At 48.7% G+C, this 19,296-nt stretch overlaps 2 protein-coding genes across 5 annotated transcripts in view; both read right to left on the bottom strand.

Annotated features, from left to right (window-relative positions):
* Positions 1-665: 665 nt before the first annotated feature.
* CRYBB3 (crystallin beta B3) lies at positions 666-8,171 on the bottom strand. Its single transcript, XM_019018133.4, has 6 exons — positions 8,120-8,171; positions 6,556-6,650; positions 5,232-5,350; positions 4,129-4,261; positions 2,658-2,800; positions 666-978 (listed from the first exon to the last, which is right to left on the bottom strand). Exons 2-6 carry the CDS (start codon positions 6,628-6,630, stop codon positions 813-815), a joined length of 636 nt encoding a protein of 211 aa, XP_018873678.1. The 5' UTR covers positions 6,631-6,650; positions 8,120-8,171; the 3' UTR covers positions 666-812.
* Positions 8,172-10,585: 2,414 nt separating this feature from the next.
* KIAA1671 (KIAA1671 ortholog) overlaps positions 10,586-19,296 on the bottom strand; it is a 244,275-nt gene continuing 235,564 nt past the window's right edge. For all 4 annotated transcript variants that reach the window (XM_019018653.4, XM_055375349.2, XM_055375352.2 and 1 more), the window contains 2 exons: positions 17,244-17,326; positions 10,586-15,622 (listed from right to left, as the gene is read on the bottom strand). In XM_019018653.4, the coding sequence (XP_018874198.3) occupies positions 17,248-17,326 (79 nt within the window). In that variant the 3' untranslated portion in view covers positions 10,586-15,622; positions 17,244-17,247. The remainder of the gene's footprint in view (positions 15,623-17,243; positions 17,327-19,296) is intronic.

The following is a 19,296-nucleotide window of genomic DNA, read 5'->3' as shown; positions in this document are numbered from 1 at the left end:
ACAGAGAGGTGGAAGGGGAAATAATGGATAGATGAATGGAAGGAAGGAGGGAAGAAAGGAAGGAAGGAAGATCAGATGGACACATTGATGGACAAGTAGATTGAAAGAAAAATTGATGGATAAGTGGATAAAAGGATAGATAGAAAGATGGGTGAGTGGAAGGAAAAATGGATGAATTAATGGAAAGAACAAATATAGGAAGATGGAAGGATGAATGGATGGATGGGTAAGTGGGTGGATGAATGGATGGATGGATGGATGCATGGATGGATGAATGGGTGGTAGGTAGATGGATGGATGAATGAATGGGTAGATGGGTGGGTGGGTGGATGGATGGATGGATGGGTGAGCAGATGAATGGATGGGCACATGGGTGGGTGAATGGGTGGATGAATGGGTGGGTGGGTGGATGGATGGATGGATGGGTGAGTGGATGGGTAGACTGACAGACATTCAGATGGAAACATGCAGCAGCAGACAAACACAAGATCAGGGCAGTAGGGGCACATGGCTCTGCCTGAAAGGATTAGAGCCTAGGATATGGGCATATTTCCCAGCCCCTTCCTGGGAGTCTCAGAACACTCAAGCCCCAGCCTCCTTCAGCACGCCTCTCCCACAGGTCCCGCCCCAGGCCTGGCTCCCTCAGGAAGTGATGCCGAGGAACGTGGCGGGTGGGGGACCAACCCCAGGCTTTATTGAGCAGATTCCAGGGAAGGGTGGACAGGTCGGCCCTCACCCCAACCCTGGAGCCTCCTCTTCTTGCCCTTGCAGCACCCCAGGGTGGGTCTGGGTCCTTGAAGTCTGGGTGCCTTTCAGCTGCTGGGGAAGCGGCCCCGCTTGTGCCACTTCTGGTCGCGGATGCGGCGCACAGACTGCAGCTGCGGCTGGCTGGCGTCCCACTCATTCCAGTGGCGGTACTCGCCCCGCTCAAACACGTACTGGCGCCCACGGTAGCCGGGGAACTCATAGCCAACCCACCTGCCGGGAGACCAAGGTTGAGATGTGGACGGTCTGCTTCCAGTCACCCTGCCTCCAGCCAGCATCTGACCATGCACTCTGCCTGCCTACATTCCTCTTTAGCTCCCCAGAGCCCTTGGGATGAATCCAAACTCTTTACCCTGCTCACAGGACGCTTCACAAAGCATCTCTAGCCTTATCTCTCAACATCCCATTCACACTCAACACCATGGCCTCTCTTATTCTACTTTCCCGGAACCTGCTGTGTTGGGGGGCCTTTGTATGCATGATTCCTTCTGCCTGGAACACTCTTGCTCACCTCATCCTTCTCCTTCCCCCTTCTTTCCACTTGCATCCATTACAGCTCAATTTAGATGTCTCCAGACTCCTGCAGGCTGAATCGAGTACCTCACTGGGACTCCCAGAGCCCCTTGTGCATCCCAGTCCCAATCCTGATCACAATACGTTGTGAATACCTGTTACTTTGTCTGTCTCTCCATCAAACTATGTAATTTTTCTTTTTTTAGATGGAGTTTCGCTCTTGTTGCCCAGGCTGGAGTGCAGTGGCGTGATCTCGGCTCACTACAACCTCCACCTCCCAGGTTCAAGCGATTCTCCTGCCTCAGCCTCTTGAGTAGCTGGGATTACAGGCATGCGCCACCATGCCCGGCTAATTTTGTATTTTTAGTAGAGATGGGGTTTCTCCGTGGTGGTCAGGCTGGTCATGAACTCCTGACCTCAGGTGATCCGCCCACTTCGGCCTCCCAAAGTGCTGGGATTACAGGCATGAGCCCCAGACTACACAATTTTTTTGAGGGCAGAGGATGTGCCATTCTTGTTGTTCTCTGTATCTGCACACCAGCATATAGTAGATGTTCAGTAAAAAATTGTTGAATAAATTATTATCAGGGATAGGTGGCACCTCTCAAGTCCCAACCCCAGATTACAAGCCCACAAGTGAGATGTAACCGCCTACAAAAAGCAGGTGATCCTAAGACTGCATCAACGGTGATATTAAGCCTAGAAAGAGGGAGGTGATAAGCCTGCTCTCCTCTGTACAACTTGTGTCACATCTCAATAACTGCATACATCCTGGGCCCCTTGTTAAGAAGAACAAGAGTTGTGAGGGGGAAGAACATTTCAAGAATCAGTTCAAGGGTGTGGGGATGTTTAAAAAAGGAGGAAAGACTCAGATGGGAACAGGTGGAGAGAACAGATTTTACTTGTTTTAAGTCAAGGCTGCCTAGAAATCTCAACAGTACAGGAGTGCAGGAAACATGAATCATGCAAGAAACTATGGGCACCGATGGCCGGGCGCCGTGGCTCACACCTGTAATCCCAGCACTTTGGGAGGCTGAGGTGGGCAGATCATGAGGTCAGGAGATTGAGACCATCCTGGCTAACACGGTGAAACCCCCTCTCTACTAAAAATACAAAAACTTAGCCGGGCGTGGTGGTGGGCGCCTGTAGTCCCAGCTACTCGGGAGGCTGCGGCAGGAGAATGGCGTGAACCCGGGAGGCGGAGCTTGCAGTGAGCTGAGATCACGCCACTGCACTCCAGCCTGGGTGACAGAGCAAGACTCCGTCTCAAAAATAAATAAATAAATAAAATAAGAAGAAACTATGGGCACTGATTCTGTTTGGAGCCAGAAGCATGGCTGACCAGAAGATGGGGCAAGGGTGAGGGTTGGGTCCCTTACGTCCCGTTGATGGCACGGACACTCGCCACACGGTCCTGGAAGCCATGAGCCCACAGGCTGGGCACGTCATCATCCACTATCTCCATCTTGCGGCCACTGAAAGCTGGGTTCTCAAACAGATGCAGCTTGTGATCTGGACTATCCTGAGGGCAATATCGTGGGGTGAGCGGCTGCTCCCATATCCAGAACAGAGGTCAAGGAGGCTCCAGATGCCGGAAAGAATCAACAGGTCACCACAAAATAACACCCACCCCCAAACCCGCTGCAGGAGGGAAGGGCCTCAGGAGATGCCTCCACCCCCAAATTCACTGTAGGAAGGACGGGGAGATTCCTCCAAAGCTGGTTGATTTAGGAACCTAGAGCCGTAGATTATAAAACTGAAAAGGAATTTCCAGATCTTGTTCAATCCCATCATTTAAATGATAGAGAAACTGAGGCCAGGAGAGGGTGGACGGAGATCAAAAGTATCAACATATGAGCTTTCCCTCTTTCCTAACCAGATGCCAGTTTAATCTTCCCAGTTTCCCCTCTTCCACTGCCCTCTAAGGAGGACTCAGTTATGTGACAAAGAGAAAGGGCTGGAGCAGCTGCTGGGTGTGAGTGAAGCAGGGGAGGGAGAAGGGTGGTGTTTAAATTGTCACTGTGGGCCGGGCGTGGTGGCTCAGGTCTGTAATCCCAGTACTTTGGGAGGCCGAGGCAGGCAGATCACTTGAGGCCAGAAGTTCAAGACCAGCTTTGCCAACATGGCAAAACGCCACCTCTACTAAAAATACAAAAATAAGCCCAGCATGGTGGCATGTGCCTTCAGTCCCAGCTACTCAGGAGGCTGAGGCAGGAGAATCACTTGAACCCAGGAGGCAGATGTTGCAGTGAGCAGAGATCATGCCACTGCACTCCAGCCTGGGTGACAGAGCGAGACTGCAACTCAAAATGAAATAAAAATACATAAATAAAAATGTTTAAAAAGAGAGAGAGAGAGAAAGACTGCACTCCAGCATGGGTGACAGAGCAGGAGTCTGTCTCAAAAAATAAATAAATAAACAAATAAATAAAAAGTGTCACTGTGGACTGTGTCCCTTTCAGGTGCTAGAAAAACACAAGTGGAGAACTTAAAGTATTTTGAAGTCACTTTCTGAAGTTATTTCCTGGACTGCATTTCTTTGATAACAATACTGATTTGAGACTGGGCCATGTGGCTCATCGTTTTAGTACGGTTACAAAGAAAAGTCCCAGTGCTATGCTGGTTTAATTCAAGATGTGAGTCCTGGTGTCTCAACCCCCAACCAAATGTCCCTTCAATATCCCACTTCTTGTCCCACACAATTGTTCAAATCAGAAATATGAGGGCCCTTCCCAGGCCAGGTCCATATGGGCCAAACCCTCAGCCCAGCTTGTGCAATGAGCTGCCTGACCAGCTCTCGATGCACCCTGCTTCCAGGAACACCCAGAAGTGAGCAGGAACCACACTCACAATATTCAGAGGCCGGAGGGACAGAAGGCTGTCACTATTATGGCTGTTGGACCAGGCATCCCAGCGAGGATAATCCCCCTTCTCCAGAACAAACTGCTCCCCGCGGAAGGCCCTGGACTCAAATGCCAGCCACCTGAGTGAGGAAGAGGCTTGGCTGGGTCACCTTTGCTGCAGCTGAGAAAGGATTCAAGTTTAGTGACAGAAGGGTCCAAGAGCTGCTGACCTTGAACCTTGTACCCTCCCTCCAACCCTACTGCTAATTCCTGGACCTGTAATTAAAGGAGCTGCTAGGACATACCGGGAACTGTCTGAGACTCTGGGCCAGAAAACCATCCTAGGGAATGTTACTGAGAATCTAGCCTCTGTGCAAGGTACCCAGAAAAGTCTTTACCACAACGCCCGGCACACAATAAGTATTCCATAAGTGACAGAGACTTCTTCCTCTTCCTTTTCTTCTTCTTTGTATTGTATTGTTATTAATATGTATTTATTTGCATCATTCCATTCATTTTCATAAAAACTCTCTCTGAAGTACGTACCATTGTTATCCCCATTCAACAGATGAGAAAACAGAGGCCTGGTGTGTGAAGCAACTTGCCGAAGATCACCCAGATGGTTAGTGCCAGAGCCTGGACTTGCAATCCAAAGGCGGGAATTCAGGGCCCAGCTGGGAGACCTGCCTGCCTTGTGGACATGGATGGGACACTTACCAACTTTGGCCTCAGTTTCCCCATCTATAAAGTGGGAATAAGAATGATACCTCTCTCACAGGGTCATGAGGATTCAATGACATAATGCATGTTAAACTTCAGGTGTTACAATTATTATTAAAATTATAAATATTAAATCCCATGTTCCAGTCACTGAGTTAGGTGCTAGGTTGACCTTGCTGTTCTTCCAACCTCAGGTATCCTGGGATTTTCTGCAGACATCTAGGATTCTAGAGAATTCTTCAACTCTCATTTTACAGATGCGGAAAACGAGGCCAGAGAAGGCAGGGGAGCTGTCAAAAGCCCCACAACAGATCTAGAGCTCAGACTGGGGCCTCCACACTCCCAGAAGGCTCAGGGCTGTGGCGAGGGACTGGGCGTCTAGGTACTCACGGCCCGGACTCCACTTGGATGGAGCCCACCTTCTCCAGCAGGCTGTCGGTCAGGCTGGGGCACTCGGCCGAGAGCTCGCAGCGTTTGCCTTGGAAGTTCTCTAGTTCGTACACGATCACCTAGAAGAGCAGAGTCCTAAACATCCCACCTCTGCTAGGCTCCCAGCTCCAGCCTCTGCCCCTCCTTGGGGCATTAGAGGGAGGTACCCTCTGCTTTCTGCATCTCTCCAGCCTGGAGCTGGCACCGAGGCGGGCCTGCACTGCCCTCTAATGGTCATGGAGGGAAACGCCTTCAGGAACTTCAATGAGACCAATTAAACTAGGGATTGCAACTCTGATGTCCAGCAGGAGCCAGGTGGGGAGTCCAGCGGACTGAAATAACCCAAGAGAGGTCGGTGGGGAAATGAAGCTGCTTCTGGCGATGAGGGAATGAGGTCCCAGTTCCAATTTTTTCAAGAGAGGTCAGAAATCTGTATTTTCCTTAATATGAAATTTCCCCCTTAAAAAAATGAAACACCTGTTTGCAGTCTCTGGGAAGACCTCTGCCTGCCCCAAGCCTAGGAAGGGAAGGGCTGCAAAGGCAGACCAAGGTTTTGCCTCTCTCACCCACCTGGAAACACAAACTGACTTTGTAGAAGATCCCCAGGGAACATCTGTTCTAGTCATTTTACAGAAGGGATCAAAGAAGCTCAGAAAGGGTAAGATACTTGCCTCAGGCTGCACAGCAAGTTAAGAGGAGGCACTGGGATTCGACCCATCGTTAGACTCTGTCTGGAATAGTTTCCCAAAAAGACCCCGGAGATGGTTAGGAAAGGGCAGAGCCAACACATTCAAACCTTCTCTCAGATTTCTAGTGTGCCTCCCTCTGCTAGCTGGCTTCACTCGTGTCTTTTAGCCTTTACACCAACTCTGGGCACAATATCTGAGCACCATCCTCATTTCAAACATGGGGCTGTTGAGGCCCAGAGAGCCTCCAAAACCTGTGCCCTTTTCCCCAGAGAGGGCAAGACACCAGGCTGAGGTCAGACAGGAGAGTCAGAGCTCAGAGCCATGTTTCCGGAAACCCCCAGGCCTCTCTGATCCATTGGTGCAGGCAGGATGTGGGTGACCATTTCTGTTTTGCAGACGAGGGAAGATGCAGCAAAGTCATGAAGCAAGTTTCTAACGGGAGGGTGGCAGTGAGAGGACCCGCCCGGAGCGTTTTGTCTTGGCCTGGGTGGTTGGAAGGATGGCTCTTCCTTCCTGCAGAGGTGCTGCTTGGCTGGGAAGATGACCCTGAGGCCCAGGAGCAGCCTGGGCCCTCTGATCCCCTCCCTGCCCAGTACCTTGTAGCTGCCCCCAAGGCCTCCATGGCTCTTGCCAGCTGCAGCCTGTTCGGGTGCTCCGTGCTGTTCCGCCATCTCCCCAGGAACACCTCTGGCTTCAAACCAAAGGAAAATGGTTCACTGGATCCACCCGGGAGAAGCCAGGTGTTGATGTGACCGGAGTCCAGGATAAGCTACAGAGCCTTGCTGCCCATGGGGCGTGGCCATAACTTATGATCGACATTCAGTCATTCAGTCATTCAGCAAACATCCATTGAGCACCTGCCATGGGCCACGTGGACTGAGACAGTGGGATCAGGAGCCCCATTGTACAGAGGGGAACTCTGAGGCTCAGCAAAGTGAGGCCACTTCCTCAAGCACACAGTGAGGAAGTGGCCTGGGTCGGGCCTGGCTCCAAAGCCCGTGCCCTTTTCCCCTGATCCAGATGCTCCCCGAAACCCAGGTTTCTCAGAGCTCTCTGCAGATGTCCCACCCCCAGAACCTGGCTAAAGGGTGGGCTTCAGGGAGTTTCCTCTACAGGGGTCTCTCCCACCTCCGTACTCCAGGAACTCTTTTGTTCACTGGTTACTTTATTCAGCAAAGATTCCATGAGCACCTACACAGTGCCAGGCTCTGGGCTGGGTGACCAGGAGGGACAGGAGACCCCATATGTTGGGAGGTGGACAGACAGACCTCTAGAGAAAAGGCTTGTAAGACCAGGTCGTTGGACACCTGCTCCAGGTCAGTTTCCCTGCGTTCGGTTACTCATTCCTTAAGCATTTATTGAGCACGACTGTGTACCAGCCACTTCAAGACCCAGACACCGACAGTTCTTCATTGCTACAGGGACAGTGACATGCAATACAGGCCCCTGCCGCAGTCACATGGAAGGATTCTCATCATTGTTGCACCCATGGACACACACAGGACTGTTCTGTTTGTCAGCACACACACATAGGTGCACACACTCGCAAAAGTTTCTATGGTCACTATCAGTTATATTTCACCCATGGGCTCACAGGACAGCTTCTTTCTCTCTCTCTCTCTTCACACACACACATCCCTGCCCATTTCAGACATCCACAGTGGTACACAAGGCACCTACATCTACACCCCACATCCAACTGTTACCCACCCACGGCTCCCAGCACGGCCACCCCAGCATGCACAGCTGCACAGCCCACATACTCTGGACGTGGGCCTAACCATGCACAGCCTGCGGGCTGTCGGTTCTGTCTGTCCTAGCCTCAGCAGGAAACAGGGCTTGGTCCAGCTCACAGGAGACTCTCGGGGGACTTGGCAGGTACCATGTGTGCCCACTCCCCTCCCTCAGAGGGGCTGTTTTGGAAGGTCCCCTGCCCTAAGCACATGTCCAGGGGCTTGGACCCTGGCCACTGCAGACAAGGGTCGCTCGTTCCACCCCCAGCTGGGCTGTCAGGGTCCTCTCACTGGGACCTGACCCTTAAGGGAGGCCCTGTTTTTCTTTGCAGGCGGTCAGCCATGCACGTCCCACAGAGACCACAAAAGGTCCGGGCCTGCCAGGGTGGCTTTTGCCTCCCCACCCCCAACCCATCCCAGAATGAACCTGTTGCTGTAGCCTCGGGAAGAACAGAGGAGCCACGGCCGTCTGCAGACTCGCCTGTCTTCACAAGGGGCATGCTATTTATGAGCACTTTCTGACAGCCCAGCACATCCCAGCCTGCTGAGGCAGCACCCTGTCCACCCAATTCCATCCAGGCCACTTCACTCCAATAGCGGGTCCACGGAGGCCCCCAGTGCCTGTCTCCTCAGCCACCGTCTCTGATGACTTCCTGGGGGCAGATGAACCTCACTGGCTTTGTGGGAAGCCCAGCAGCGCCGGGGCAAGGGGCACGGTGTGCAGCTCTCCCGTGTCTCCCCACAACCACCAACTCCCTTTCTTTGGTTTCTTGGGGTCACCATTTCCTATTGAGTCACATGCAACCTTTGGAAAAATTCTAGTTCTTAAAGTGAGGGACCCCAGACACTCTCCAGTTTCCATGTGCCATGTGGCCTAAGTTTTAAGTCAGATCACGCTAACCATACTCTCCAACTTGGGCGCAAATCCACCCAACCGTTTCCATAGGATGCCGTCACAGAACTCACAGACTGACTTTCTTCATGTAGAAGACACGCACGAATAATAGCTACCATTTCTTGAACACCTACTACACGCAAGGCATTGTGCCAGCTTCACAAACATTGTATGGAATTCTCACCCAGCCATCCTTAGGGGAGGAATTCTGATTCCACTTTATACATGGAGAAACTGAGTTCAGAGAGGTGAACTCATTTACTCAGAATCACACAGCAGAGAGAAGGGGCTGGCCTGCTCCAGGACCTGGGATCTTAGCCTCAATAGAAATAAAAGTGACCATCACAGTCAACTTATTTATGACCAAAGAAAAAAGGTAGATCCAGGTATTTTATTTTATTTTATTTTTTAGAGATAGGTTATTGCTACATTGCCCAGGCTGGACTCAAACTCCTGGGCTCAAGCAATCCTTTCTCCTCAGTGTCCTGAGTAACCGGAACTACAGGCACGTGCCACTGCACCCAGCTTCCAGGAATTTTTTAAGTGTCTAACAAAGTATAATTTTGCCTGTAATCAATATCTAATAAGTGATTATTTTATGAATAAAATTATACTGGAGCAAAGGAGTGAGTTAACAAGGTTTTCTTTTGTTATTGTTGGTATTTTTGGATAAAATCCTCAAGTCAGCATAAAACCCAGTTACAGGCCGGGTGCGGTGGCTCACGCCTGTAATCCCAACACTCTGGGAGGCCGAGGCAGGCGGATCACGAAGTCAGGAGATCGAGACCATCCTGGCTAACACGGTGAAACCCTGTCTCTACTAAAAACGCAAAAAATTAGCCAGGTGTGGTGGCGGGTGCCTGTAGTCCCAGCTACATGGGAGGCTGAGGCAGGAGAGTGGTGAACCCAGGAGGCAGAGCTTGCAGTGAGCTGAGATTGCACCACTGCACTCCAGCCTGGGCAACAGAGCAAGACTCCGTCTCAAAAAACAAACAAACAAAAACATAGTTACCCTGTACCCCCTAGAGGGAGATGGTGGTGAGATGCTGTGGATGACAGCTGGACTCTGAGTCAGGCAGATCTGTGTGACCTTGGACGAGTTCCTGAAGGTCTCAGAGCTACTGTCTCCTCACCATAAATGGAGAACCTTCTCTCTACTTGGGCCATTTTGGGAGATCATGCAAGCAAAGCACTGCGCACAGTATCTGTTATTTTTGACTTTTATTCCCAGCATCCTGCCTACTCTGGACAGTTCAAGCCAAGGGGCTACTTCCTGCTGAAGGTCACAGAAAGCAGTCGGTTTGGACCCCCTGAGTTGGGATGTAGTTGCCACCAGCTGGGACAGAAGGAGGAAGGCAGAGGTGGGGATGGCGTGGCTCCCCCTCCCATCACATCTTTGAGGATCTTGCAGACCTACTGCGCGCTCAGCATTTTGATGTACCACATCTCCCCAATCTAGACTTTTCAACCTTGACACTACTGCCATTTGGGGTCGGGTCATTCTTTGTGGTGGGGTCGGGGTGGGAGCTGTCCTGTGCACTGTAGGATGCTGAGCAGCATCCCTGGCCTCTACTCACTTCCTGGAGCATCTTCTCTCCTCCTTGTGATAACCAATAATGCCTCCTTTCATTACCAGACATGCTCTGGAGGGCACAATCCACCCAGCTGAGAACCACCACCTTAAACTCTTACCTGCGAAAATGTCCTGATCACCACTCCCATTGTATAGCTAAGGAGAACCAATGCTTGAAAGAAATCCCACAGCCAGAGGGTGGCAGGAGGAGGACTCAACCCCTTGTCAGTCTGAATGGAAATCCTGCCTTGTTTCCATGGCCTCCCATTCTGCATGGACACCCTCTCCCAGGACCCCAGAGCTCTGCCCTCTCGCTGGCTGGCCCACAGCTCAGCACAGGACAGACTGACTCAGCCAGCCCCAGTCAGGGCCTGCATGCATGGGAGACTCTATTCATTCACACATGGACGCACCGACTTCTCCAATGCAACTTGCACCAAAGCTTTATTTGCTATTTTCATAGTCTGAATGCAACATCTTTGTACATGCAAAGGTCATCTTGTTTTATTGCAGTCGACCAGATTTCCAACTGCTCTTCTGTGCATATGAAACTTCTTTACAGTTACAAAATATAAAAGCACTTGTAGACGTCCAATACTCTGTGAGGTCTGGTAAGCCCCATTTGTTTTTACATTAAAAATATAAGTTTTTCTAGATGACTTCTCAGTCACACGGTTAGAGATTCTTTCTGGGACTGGATAAAGTGCCTCTCGTCTGCCTTCCGTTCAGAACTCCTAGAGCTTGTGAATTCCTAAGGCAACTGCAAGAACACCGCAGGCAGGAAGCTTAACTTTCCTACACAAAGAACTCAAGCTCCTTTTCTATCGTGACTCAAAGATCTGAGGAAGGACCCAGAAGAAAGGTTAGGAAAATATATACTATACTTGTGTATGTGTGTGTGTCTCTGTGTGTGTGTATATATACATATATATTTCCACGCCCTGCCCCATCTTACAAAGCATTTGGAGGATCACGATCATCTGGGAAGTGCATGACTTTAGGATATTGGTATGATTTAGGAAACAGCACAGTACAAAATTATCTTCCATAACACAATATATTACTTTTGTGACCCCCCCTATTTACAGGATCTATAAGGCTATGTGGAATGAGATTATTAAAAAGCTCAAATTCAGCTGGGCATGGTGGCTCAGGCCTGTAATCCCAGCACTTTGGGAGGCTGAGGCAGTAGGATCACTTGAGACCAAGTTTAAGACCAGCTTGGGCAATATAGTGAGATCCTGTTTCTACAAAACAGATTTAAAAAATCAGCTGGGCGTGGTGATGTGCGCCTGTCATCTAGGCTACTCTGGAGGTGGAGATGAGAGGATTGCTTGAGCCCAGGAGTTGGAGGCTGGAGTGAGCTATGATTGTGCCACTGCATTCCAGCCTGGCCAACAGAGCAAGACCATGTCTCAAGAAAAGAAAAAAAAAAGTTCAAATTCTTTAGAAAACAGCATAATTTGTAGCCCGTGTGATGCCAACAGGAATTGTCAAGGAAGTGCCCGTCCAAGTCATGGAAGATGATGTTACGGCACAGGTGCGAGAGCAACCACTGAAGGAGATTCTGGGAAGGCCAAAGGGGAGGGCGGGCTGAGGGGTGTCGATTTTAAGGGTTAACTTGCTGGAAACCTCAGGCCGACTTTCCAGAGCAGAGGGCCTAGCTTTCTGCCCTTCCCCCTGCAGGAGCCAATTTAGTCAAAAGAAAGCAAACTCTGGATTGGGGGGTGCAAAAGGAGACGCAGGCTGGCAGAGACCTGGCACATTCATGCCTAGCAGCTTTTTACGTGGCTCTAAACTTCCCGAGCCCACCCAGAATTCCAACTGGGTGAGTCCTCGCAGCCTCTTAGCACACAGCAAGAGTCCCCCACTCGCTAATGGGACCGAGCCCGAAGCAGAGCCCCTTTAGATGTGGAGTGGGTCCTATCCCTCCAGCCCCTCGGAATCATGACGCCATGGAACTTCGGCTTTTGTGTTTTAACACACGGTGAGGGGGAAGGCACATTCAGAGACCACAGAATGTCTCCCCATCACTTACTCTGGTTTAAATATCTACACTGGGGAGGAGGGATTTTTACAGTTTGCAATTATGACTAGTTCCAGGAGCCATCTGGGGGCATTATAAAGAAAAATTTTAAAGCATAGATCAACAAAGCAGCTATCAGCACCAGGTTGGAGCAGCTAAGGTCTCTTTTAGGAAAATCATGCTAAGGGTCTTTCTAAATCCCTTGCCCAGCCTGTAAAGTTTAAAACCACAGGCTCATGCTTATTTCTCTTCTGGCTTCTTGGTGATACCCTTAAGTTGGCCTCCCTTCCAGGGAGGCACAAAAGCAAACACAATTGTCTGAAACCACATGATTTGGCGCATCCCCCTGGAAAACACCGCCATCTGATTGTCCTTTCCCTGAATCCTGAGGCTATCAGGTCAGGTTCACTCAAAATCCCAACACCCTAAAGACCACGAGGTTTCTCTTTCACCAGAGTTTCTCCGGTGGCATGGAGTAATCCTCCACAATACTGATTTCTGAGGCCTTGTCATGGATTTTCAAAGGCCAAGGCCTCTGTTTGATTAGGCAAAGGACCATGAAGAAGGGTATCTACTGAAGAGGAAAAAGATACAGGCTTCTCAAAAGACCAGCTGTCAAAATGCTGATGTGCAAAGGGGTGGTGGAGGTGAGGAGGAAGAGAAATGAGGGGGAGAGAGATTGTACATATAGAGGATTTTCCACTCTGCATGAAACTCTCATTGAGGACAGCCAAAGCCCCAGGGGAGGAGGGTTAGATGAGGAGCGGATGACTCTATTACACACAGATGATTAAGGCATATTAAGTGAGTTTAAAAAGAAGACAGATTTCCAAAGGGGTCTCCAGGCAAAGTCTAGAAACTAGCATACAACGCCTCCTTGCTTAGCCTCAAAGAGAACTCACTTCATTTAGAATGGGGATAAGTAAATCACCCATTTGCCCAGCTATCTGCAAAGGCTCCCAATCATCAGTTACTTCTAACTTCATTGCACTGATCATAAGCGGGTCTCAGAGATCATGGCGGAGCCCGCATGAAAGAGGGTTGCTCTTGACCCACTGTGATTGTCTTCCCTGTGTTGCTGGAGGAGACAAGGTTATAGAAAAATAAAAGGTGGTGAGGAAGATCTTCAGGGCTTGCCCTAGTCACTTTCAAGGAGGGTGAACTTTGTATATCCTAATTAACATAGAATTAATTGATTATTTTTCCAATTAAGGTATGAGAGATTAGGGGGAAAAAATCTCCAGGTCAATCTCATTTTCAAGTGTGTTTCATTCCTGTCTGATATCCTTGAGCTGAGACATGACTAATTAAGAATTCAGAGTTTTGCATGAGGACCATCAATATATGTAAGAGCAGGTCCTTTCCTACTGCTTGAGATGGTACCAAGGGGTCCTTTCCACCTGAAGGAAAGAGAGACAGCAGCCAAGATAAGAAGTCAGGATCAAAAGACTAGGAATGTGTTTCAGGCCAGGTGCGATGGCTCATGTCTGTAATCCGAGCACTTTGGGAGGCTGAGGAGGGACAATTGCTTGAGCCCAGAAGTTCGAGACCAGCCTGGGCAACATGGTAAGACCCTTGTCTCTACAAAAATATTTAAAAATTAGCTGGTCATGGTAGCATACACCTGTAGTCCCAGCTACTTGGGAGGCTGAGGTGGGAGAATCACTTGAGCTCAGGTGTTAGAGGCTGCAGTGAGCTATGATCGTGCCACTCCACTCCAGCTTGAGCAACAGAGTAAGACCTTGTCTCAGAAAAACAAAACAAAACAAAACACTAGCAGGGTATTTTTAAAGGGGATCCTATTGACGTTGAAAGCCATAATATCAAAATTATTATAAAACATAAACTGGATCTTTAAAAAAGAATTCGACTGAAGCAGTTGCAGGCATGAATCCCCAAATGGCCACGGAGAACTGATGACGAATTCAGGGAATGAAGAGAAAACAAACTATCATCAGCAGGGCCAAACTCCCAAACCCAGATGCATGAGGCTCCCAGGTGTAAAAGGCTGGGTGGGTGACATGGTCTGGCAATTGCTCATCAGTAACCAAAGCTCATCGAACAGGACACAAGGTGGGCTCCGGCCTCACAGCCCTGCAGTTGCTGTCCCTGGTGCTGAACAGCAACTGCCTCACCAGGGCCCAGGTGTTTATCCTGAAGAAACAGAGGATTTCTATCCATGCCCATCCACCCACTAAGACAGAGAAGAGGGGTAAAGGAAGATGAGGGAGGAAGCTGAGATAGAGAGACAAATGAACTCCTGAGAGGTAGCCAGGGAGAAGGAAAGCATGTTTTGACAGCATTTGCAAATAATGGATTCATCAAGAAAGATGGAGGAAAATGAGGTGAGCAAAAGCAAAAAGTACCCTTCATTCATGCATCTGTTCTGAGGCCAGTTTGGAACAACTCCTCCATGCCAGCAGCCCACGTCATGTTCAAAGAAGACTCTGGAGAAAAAGATTACTAGGGCAGGTCTGATGATTCATAAGCAAAGGCACCACCACTTGGGCTGCAGTTTATGAACCCTTAAGGCCAAGGGGCAAAGGTCACCCTACCAAAACCAGAGCTCAAATAAAAAGAAGCCATGGAAATAAATACAAGAGTGACAATTATAACTTCTAAACAGCTTGGATAGGGATAAGATAACCTGAGGTGACTGGATACTTCAGAACAAATTATTCGCACATCTTTCCTCCTGTCCTTTAACGTAAACACATATATACCTATCAAGTTTCAAAGAAAATTAGCTGAATTATTGCTTTATCGCCTTCTAAAGCAAACAAAAATGACATACAATAACATAGGCCAACGATGCACACAGCCCCACTAGAAAGAGAAATACACATTATCAGGGAGAGTATGTTTAAAAATTGGAACTGCTGATTCAAGGGAAAGAAGGAACTCACCAAAAAAAAAGAATAAAAAACCTCAACCCAGCGGTGATACCCTGCACCGAGACTACAGCAGAAAATGAACAGTTTGATCTTCCTTGGAAATGTCCTTCCAAAAAAAGACCTGCCCTGGGGTCGGGTGAGGAGGTGCTTTCACAAATGCAGGTGTTTTTCAGAACCTGGGTAGACAATTCCAGCCTCACACTGATGTTCTTGGAGCTGATGAAGGTGTCTAAAATAGGTAGAAATGCAAATTTTTACATAAAAAGCAAAACCACCCACATGGACATTTCTGGGCAGCCTGGCTCCTTTCCCAGCCTGAAGTGCTGTCTGGGGAGATGAGCGAGTGCTCCTGGAGGTTGGGTCTTCCCGTCTGGATCCAGGGAGAGCCTGGCGAGGACAGGGGCACTGGATAGCGTTCTCAATCCAACGGGAAGGGCCCAGGCACGTAAGCGTTGTGCAGGAAGAAACGGCAGCAGCTCGGCCTCGTCTGCGGGTTCTGATGGTTAAGGCTTCTGTTACGTAGACGTGGCAGTGTTCCCTGCCTGGAGAGGAAGGGACAGTACTGGTGTCAGCAGTGGGAACATTTGGCTCCATTGCTCTCTACCCTCAGTCCTTAAAATCTCACCTGATATTCTCCAATGAAGTCACCCCTAGAAGCCTAAGGTCACAAAAGACATTTTTTGTGTTGGGTGGAAAGGGGAGGTGAGTAGGGTGGCAGGCATGGAATACAGTGAAACCAACATGAAATTTAGGGTCAGGTCAGGGTTCCAGTCTCAATTCTGAGCCTCAGTTTCCTCAAAGGGGTTGCTGGAGGCTTAAATGAGATATTACATGTACTGCACCAAACACAAAATAAACACAGGTCCCAATCCCTTATCCAAATCCCTTGAGCATAGTTTTATTTGGGAATTTATAATTTTTAGTATTTATTATACATACACACATGCATCATACATAATCATGTAATATATACACATATGTATATATATACATATGTAACACCACCATAATCAAGCAGATAATATTCCTGCAGTGTATTATGAATATTCATATAAAGTGGGGAAAATAGAGTCAAAGTAGAATTATATTCACTCAGGTCAGGTTTTACCACTGAGTTAGGAAAAAGCTTTGTTTTGCAGGGCTTTCTGGAATTTGGCTTTGTGGATAAGGGATGGTGAGTCTCTTGTGCTCATCACATCAATGCTGACTTTGATGGTGCACGTACCATGAGCTCCTATACTGAGGAGAAACAGGCAGCGCTCAGTCAAGCACCACAGGTGCATTCTCAGTGAGCCCTGAGGACAGCTCGGTGGTGTGGACACTGCTAACCCACTTTACAGATGAGGAAACTTAAGTTCATGATGTTCAGTCATTTGCAACTTACACGAGGGCCTATCTAATCGTAATTTTTAATGTATATTTTTTCAAATTCATTTTTAACTACATAGGTTGTACATGAAACACTCCCCCTATAAAAACTGTAACCATTTCTGGCCGGGCACAGTGGCTCACGCCTATAATCCCAGCACTTTGGGAGCCAGAGGTGAACGGATCACCTGAGGTCAGGAGTTCGAGACCAGCCTGTCCAACATGGTGAAACTCCATCTCTACAAAAAATATAAAAATCAGCTGGGCATGGTGGCAGGCACCTGTAATTCCAGCTACTTAGGAGGCTGAGGCAGGAGAATCGTTTGAACCCGGAGGCAGAGGCCGCAGTGAGCCAATATCCGAGATTGCATCATTGCACTCCAGCCTTGGTGACAAGGGCGAAACTCTGTCTCAAAAAAAAAAAAAAAAAAAAGGTAACCATTTCTAATTAAGCTAACCTCTGATGTCCCCGCCCTTTTGTTTTATCAGAGGGGATTGTGATGCAGCTAGAAGGGTCAGCCAAGTGCATGAGCCCAGAGCCCCAGTCACCTGCCTCCTGGCCTGGTACCTTTCACCCACTCCAGGCAGCCCAGCTTTGTTTTCTCCCTAAATGGAAACAGACATAACCATCCTCTTTACAGGAACTCAGAACACCCCCCACCCCTCACTCTTCCCCTTACACAGCCTCTTTCCTTGGGTACAACAGCCCCAGTCTCTGAGGCATGGCCCCCCTGAGTTCCCCATTCCTGTGACTGCAGGGCTCTTCCCAGGTTCCCCAACAGAGCCCCTTCATACCTGGTCAAACTTGGTTCTCATAAAGACTTTGCCTCTTCTTGGATTTCAATTCCTTTAGCCACTGGGGAGAGGGTTCATCCGACCTAAAACCACAAAGCCAGTAAGAGACTAGTTGAAACCAGACTGTGGGCTCCTTGCGGGCAGGATTGAGTGGTATCTGACTGTCTATCCCTGGGCCCAGGCGGGGCTGGGGCAAGCACTCAGAGGTGGCAAAGATGCCCGTATTAACGGGACTGATAAGCAAGAAGTAGAAATTAACCACAGTGTCCAACAATGGGGAATATTAAATAAATCAGGGGTCCCCAACCCCCTGGGCCACAGACCGATACTGGTCCATGGCCTGTTAGGAACGGGGCCACACAGCAGGTGGCGAGTGGTGGGCGAGTGAGCGAAGCTTCATCTGTATTCACAGCCGCTCCATCACTCACATTCCACCTGATCTCTGCGTCCTGTCAGAGCAGCGGCAGCATTAGATTCTCATAGGAGTGTGAACCCTATTGTGAACTGTGCATGCAAGGGATCTAGGTTGCAAGCTTCTCATGAGAATCTAATGCCTGATGATCTGTCACTGTCTCCCGTCACCCCCAGATGGAACCATCTAGTTGCAGAAAAACAAGCTCAGGGTTCTCACTGACTCTACTGTGAGTTGTAGAATTATTTCATTCTAATTACAATGTAATAATAATAGAAATAAAGTACACAATGAATGTAATGTGTTTGAATCATCACAAAACCACCCCCCTATACCCCTGGTCTGTGGAAAAATTGTCTTTCACAAAACTGGTCCATGGTGCCAAAAAGGTTGGGGACCGCTGAAATAAATCACGATATATCCGTTCTATGAGATAATCTGCAGTTATAAAAATTTATCTTGGTTGGACACAGTGGCTCATGCCTGTAACTCCAACACTTAGGGAGGCAGAGGCAGGAGGATAGCTTGAGCCCAGGAGTTTGAGACCAGCCTGCGCAACACAGTGAGACCCCATTCTCCACAAAAAGCAAACAAACAAACAAACAAAAAATTCGTCCTATATAAAATTATTTCCATCCATCCATTTGTCATGCAAATAGCTATTCATCCTTCCATCTCTCTATCCAGGTAAGTGTCTGTGATGGTTAGTTTTATGCATCAACTTAAACCTAATGTGTACTCAGATATTTGGTCAGACATTATTCTAGATGTTTATGCAAAGATATTTTTTCTTAGATGAGGTTAACATTTAAATCAGTAGGCGCTGAGTAGCACAGACTACCCTCCGTGATATGAAAGGGCCTCATCTACTCAGTTGAAGGCCTGAATAGAAAAAGACTGGCCTCACCAGGCACGGTGGCTCACGCCCGTAATCCCTGCACTTTGGGAGGCCGAGCTGGGCGGATCACGAGGTCAGGAGATCAACACCATCCCGGCTAACACGGTGAAACCCCGTCTCTATTAAAAATAAAAAAAAATTAGCCGGGTGTGGTGGCGGGTGCCTGTAGTCCCAGCTACTCAGGAGGCTGAGGCAGGAGAATGGTGTGAACCCAGGAGGCGGAGGTTGCAGTGAGTGGAGATGGCTCTGCTGCACTCCAGCCTGGGCGACATAGCAAGAATCCATCTCAAAACAAAAAAACAAAAAAACAAAAAAAAAAAAGAAAAAGAAAAAGACTGGCCTCCCAGGAAGAAGAGGGAAGCCTTTTGGACTTCGACACTTCCTCACATCCCCAGCCTGCTGGTCTACTCTGCAGATTTGGGACTTGCCTGCCTCCACAATCACATGAGCCAATTCCTTAAAATCAATCTCTATACATACATACGTGTGTCCACACGTGCATACATATCTATATACGTACATGTATATACAGCTGACCCTTGAACAACACAGTTTGAACTGCGTGGGTCCACTTGGATTTTCTTCTGCCTCTGCCACCCCTGAGGCAGCAAGACCAATCCCTCCTCTTCCACCTCCCCCTCAGCCTACTCAATGGGAAAACAGTAAGGATGAAGGATGAAGACCTTTATGATGATCCACTTCCACTTAATGAACAGGAAATATATTTTCTCTTCCTATGATTT

The sequence above is a fragment of the Gorilla gorilla genome, chromosome 23 (genome assembly GCF_029281585.2).
Source record: "Gorilla gorilla gorilla isolate KB3781 chromosome 23, NHGRI_mGorGor1-v2.1_pri, whole genome shotgun sequence".
NCBI classification, from domain to species: Eukaryota; Metazoa; Chordata; class Mammalia; order Primates; family Hominidae; genus Gorilla; species Gorilla gorilla.
The sequence above is the reverse complement of the archived record's forward strand: the minus strand, read 5'-3'. Positions and strand labels throughout refer to the sequence as shown.

What these genes read in the sequence shown, in the direction of transcription:
- CRYBB3 (XM_019018133.4), bottom strand. Translation starts at nt 6,630, where the DNA reads ATGGCGGAACAGCACGGAGCACCCGAACAGGCTGCAGCTGGCAAGAGC. An exon ending in GCCTTGGGGGCAGCTACAAG is followed by an intron (nt 5,351 to 6,555) that starts GTACTGGGCAGG and finishes CTGCTCTTCTAG; the next exon opens with GTGATCGTGTACGAACTAGA. An exon ending in CCCTCCGGCCTCTGAATATT is followed by an intron (nt 2,801 to 4,128) that starts GTGAGTGTGGTT and finishes TATTGCCCTCAG; the next exon opens with GATAGTCCAGATCACAAGCT.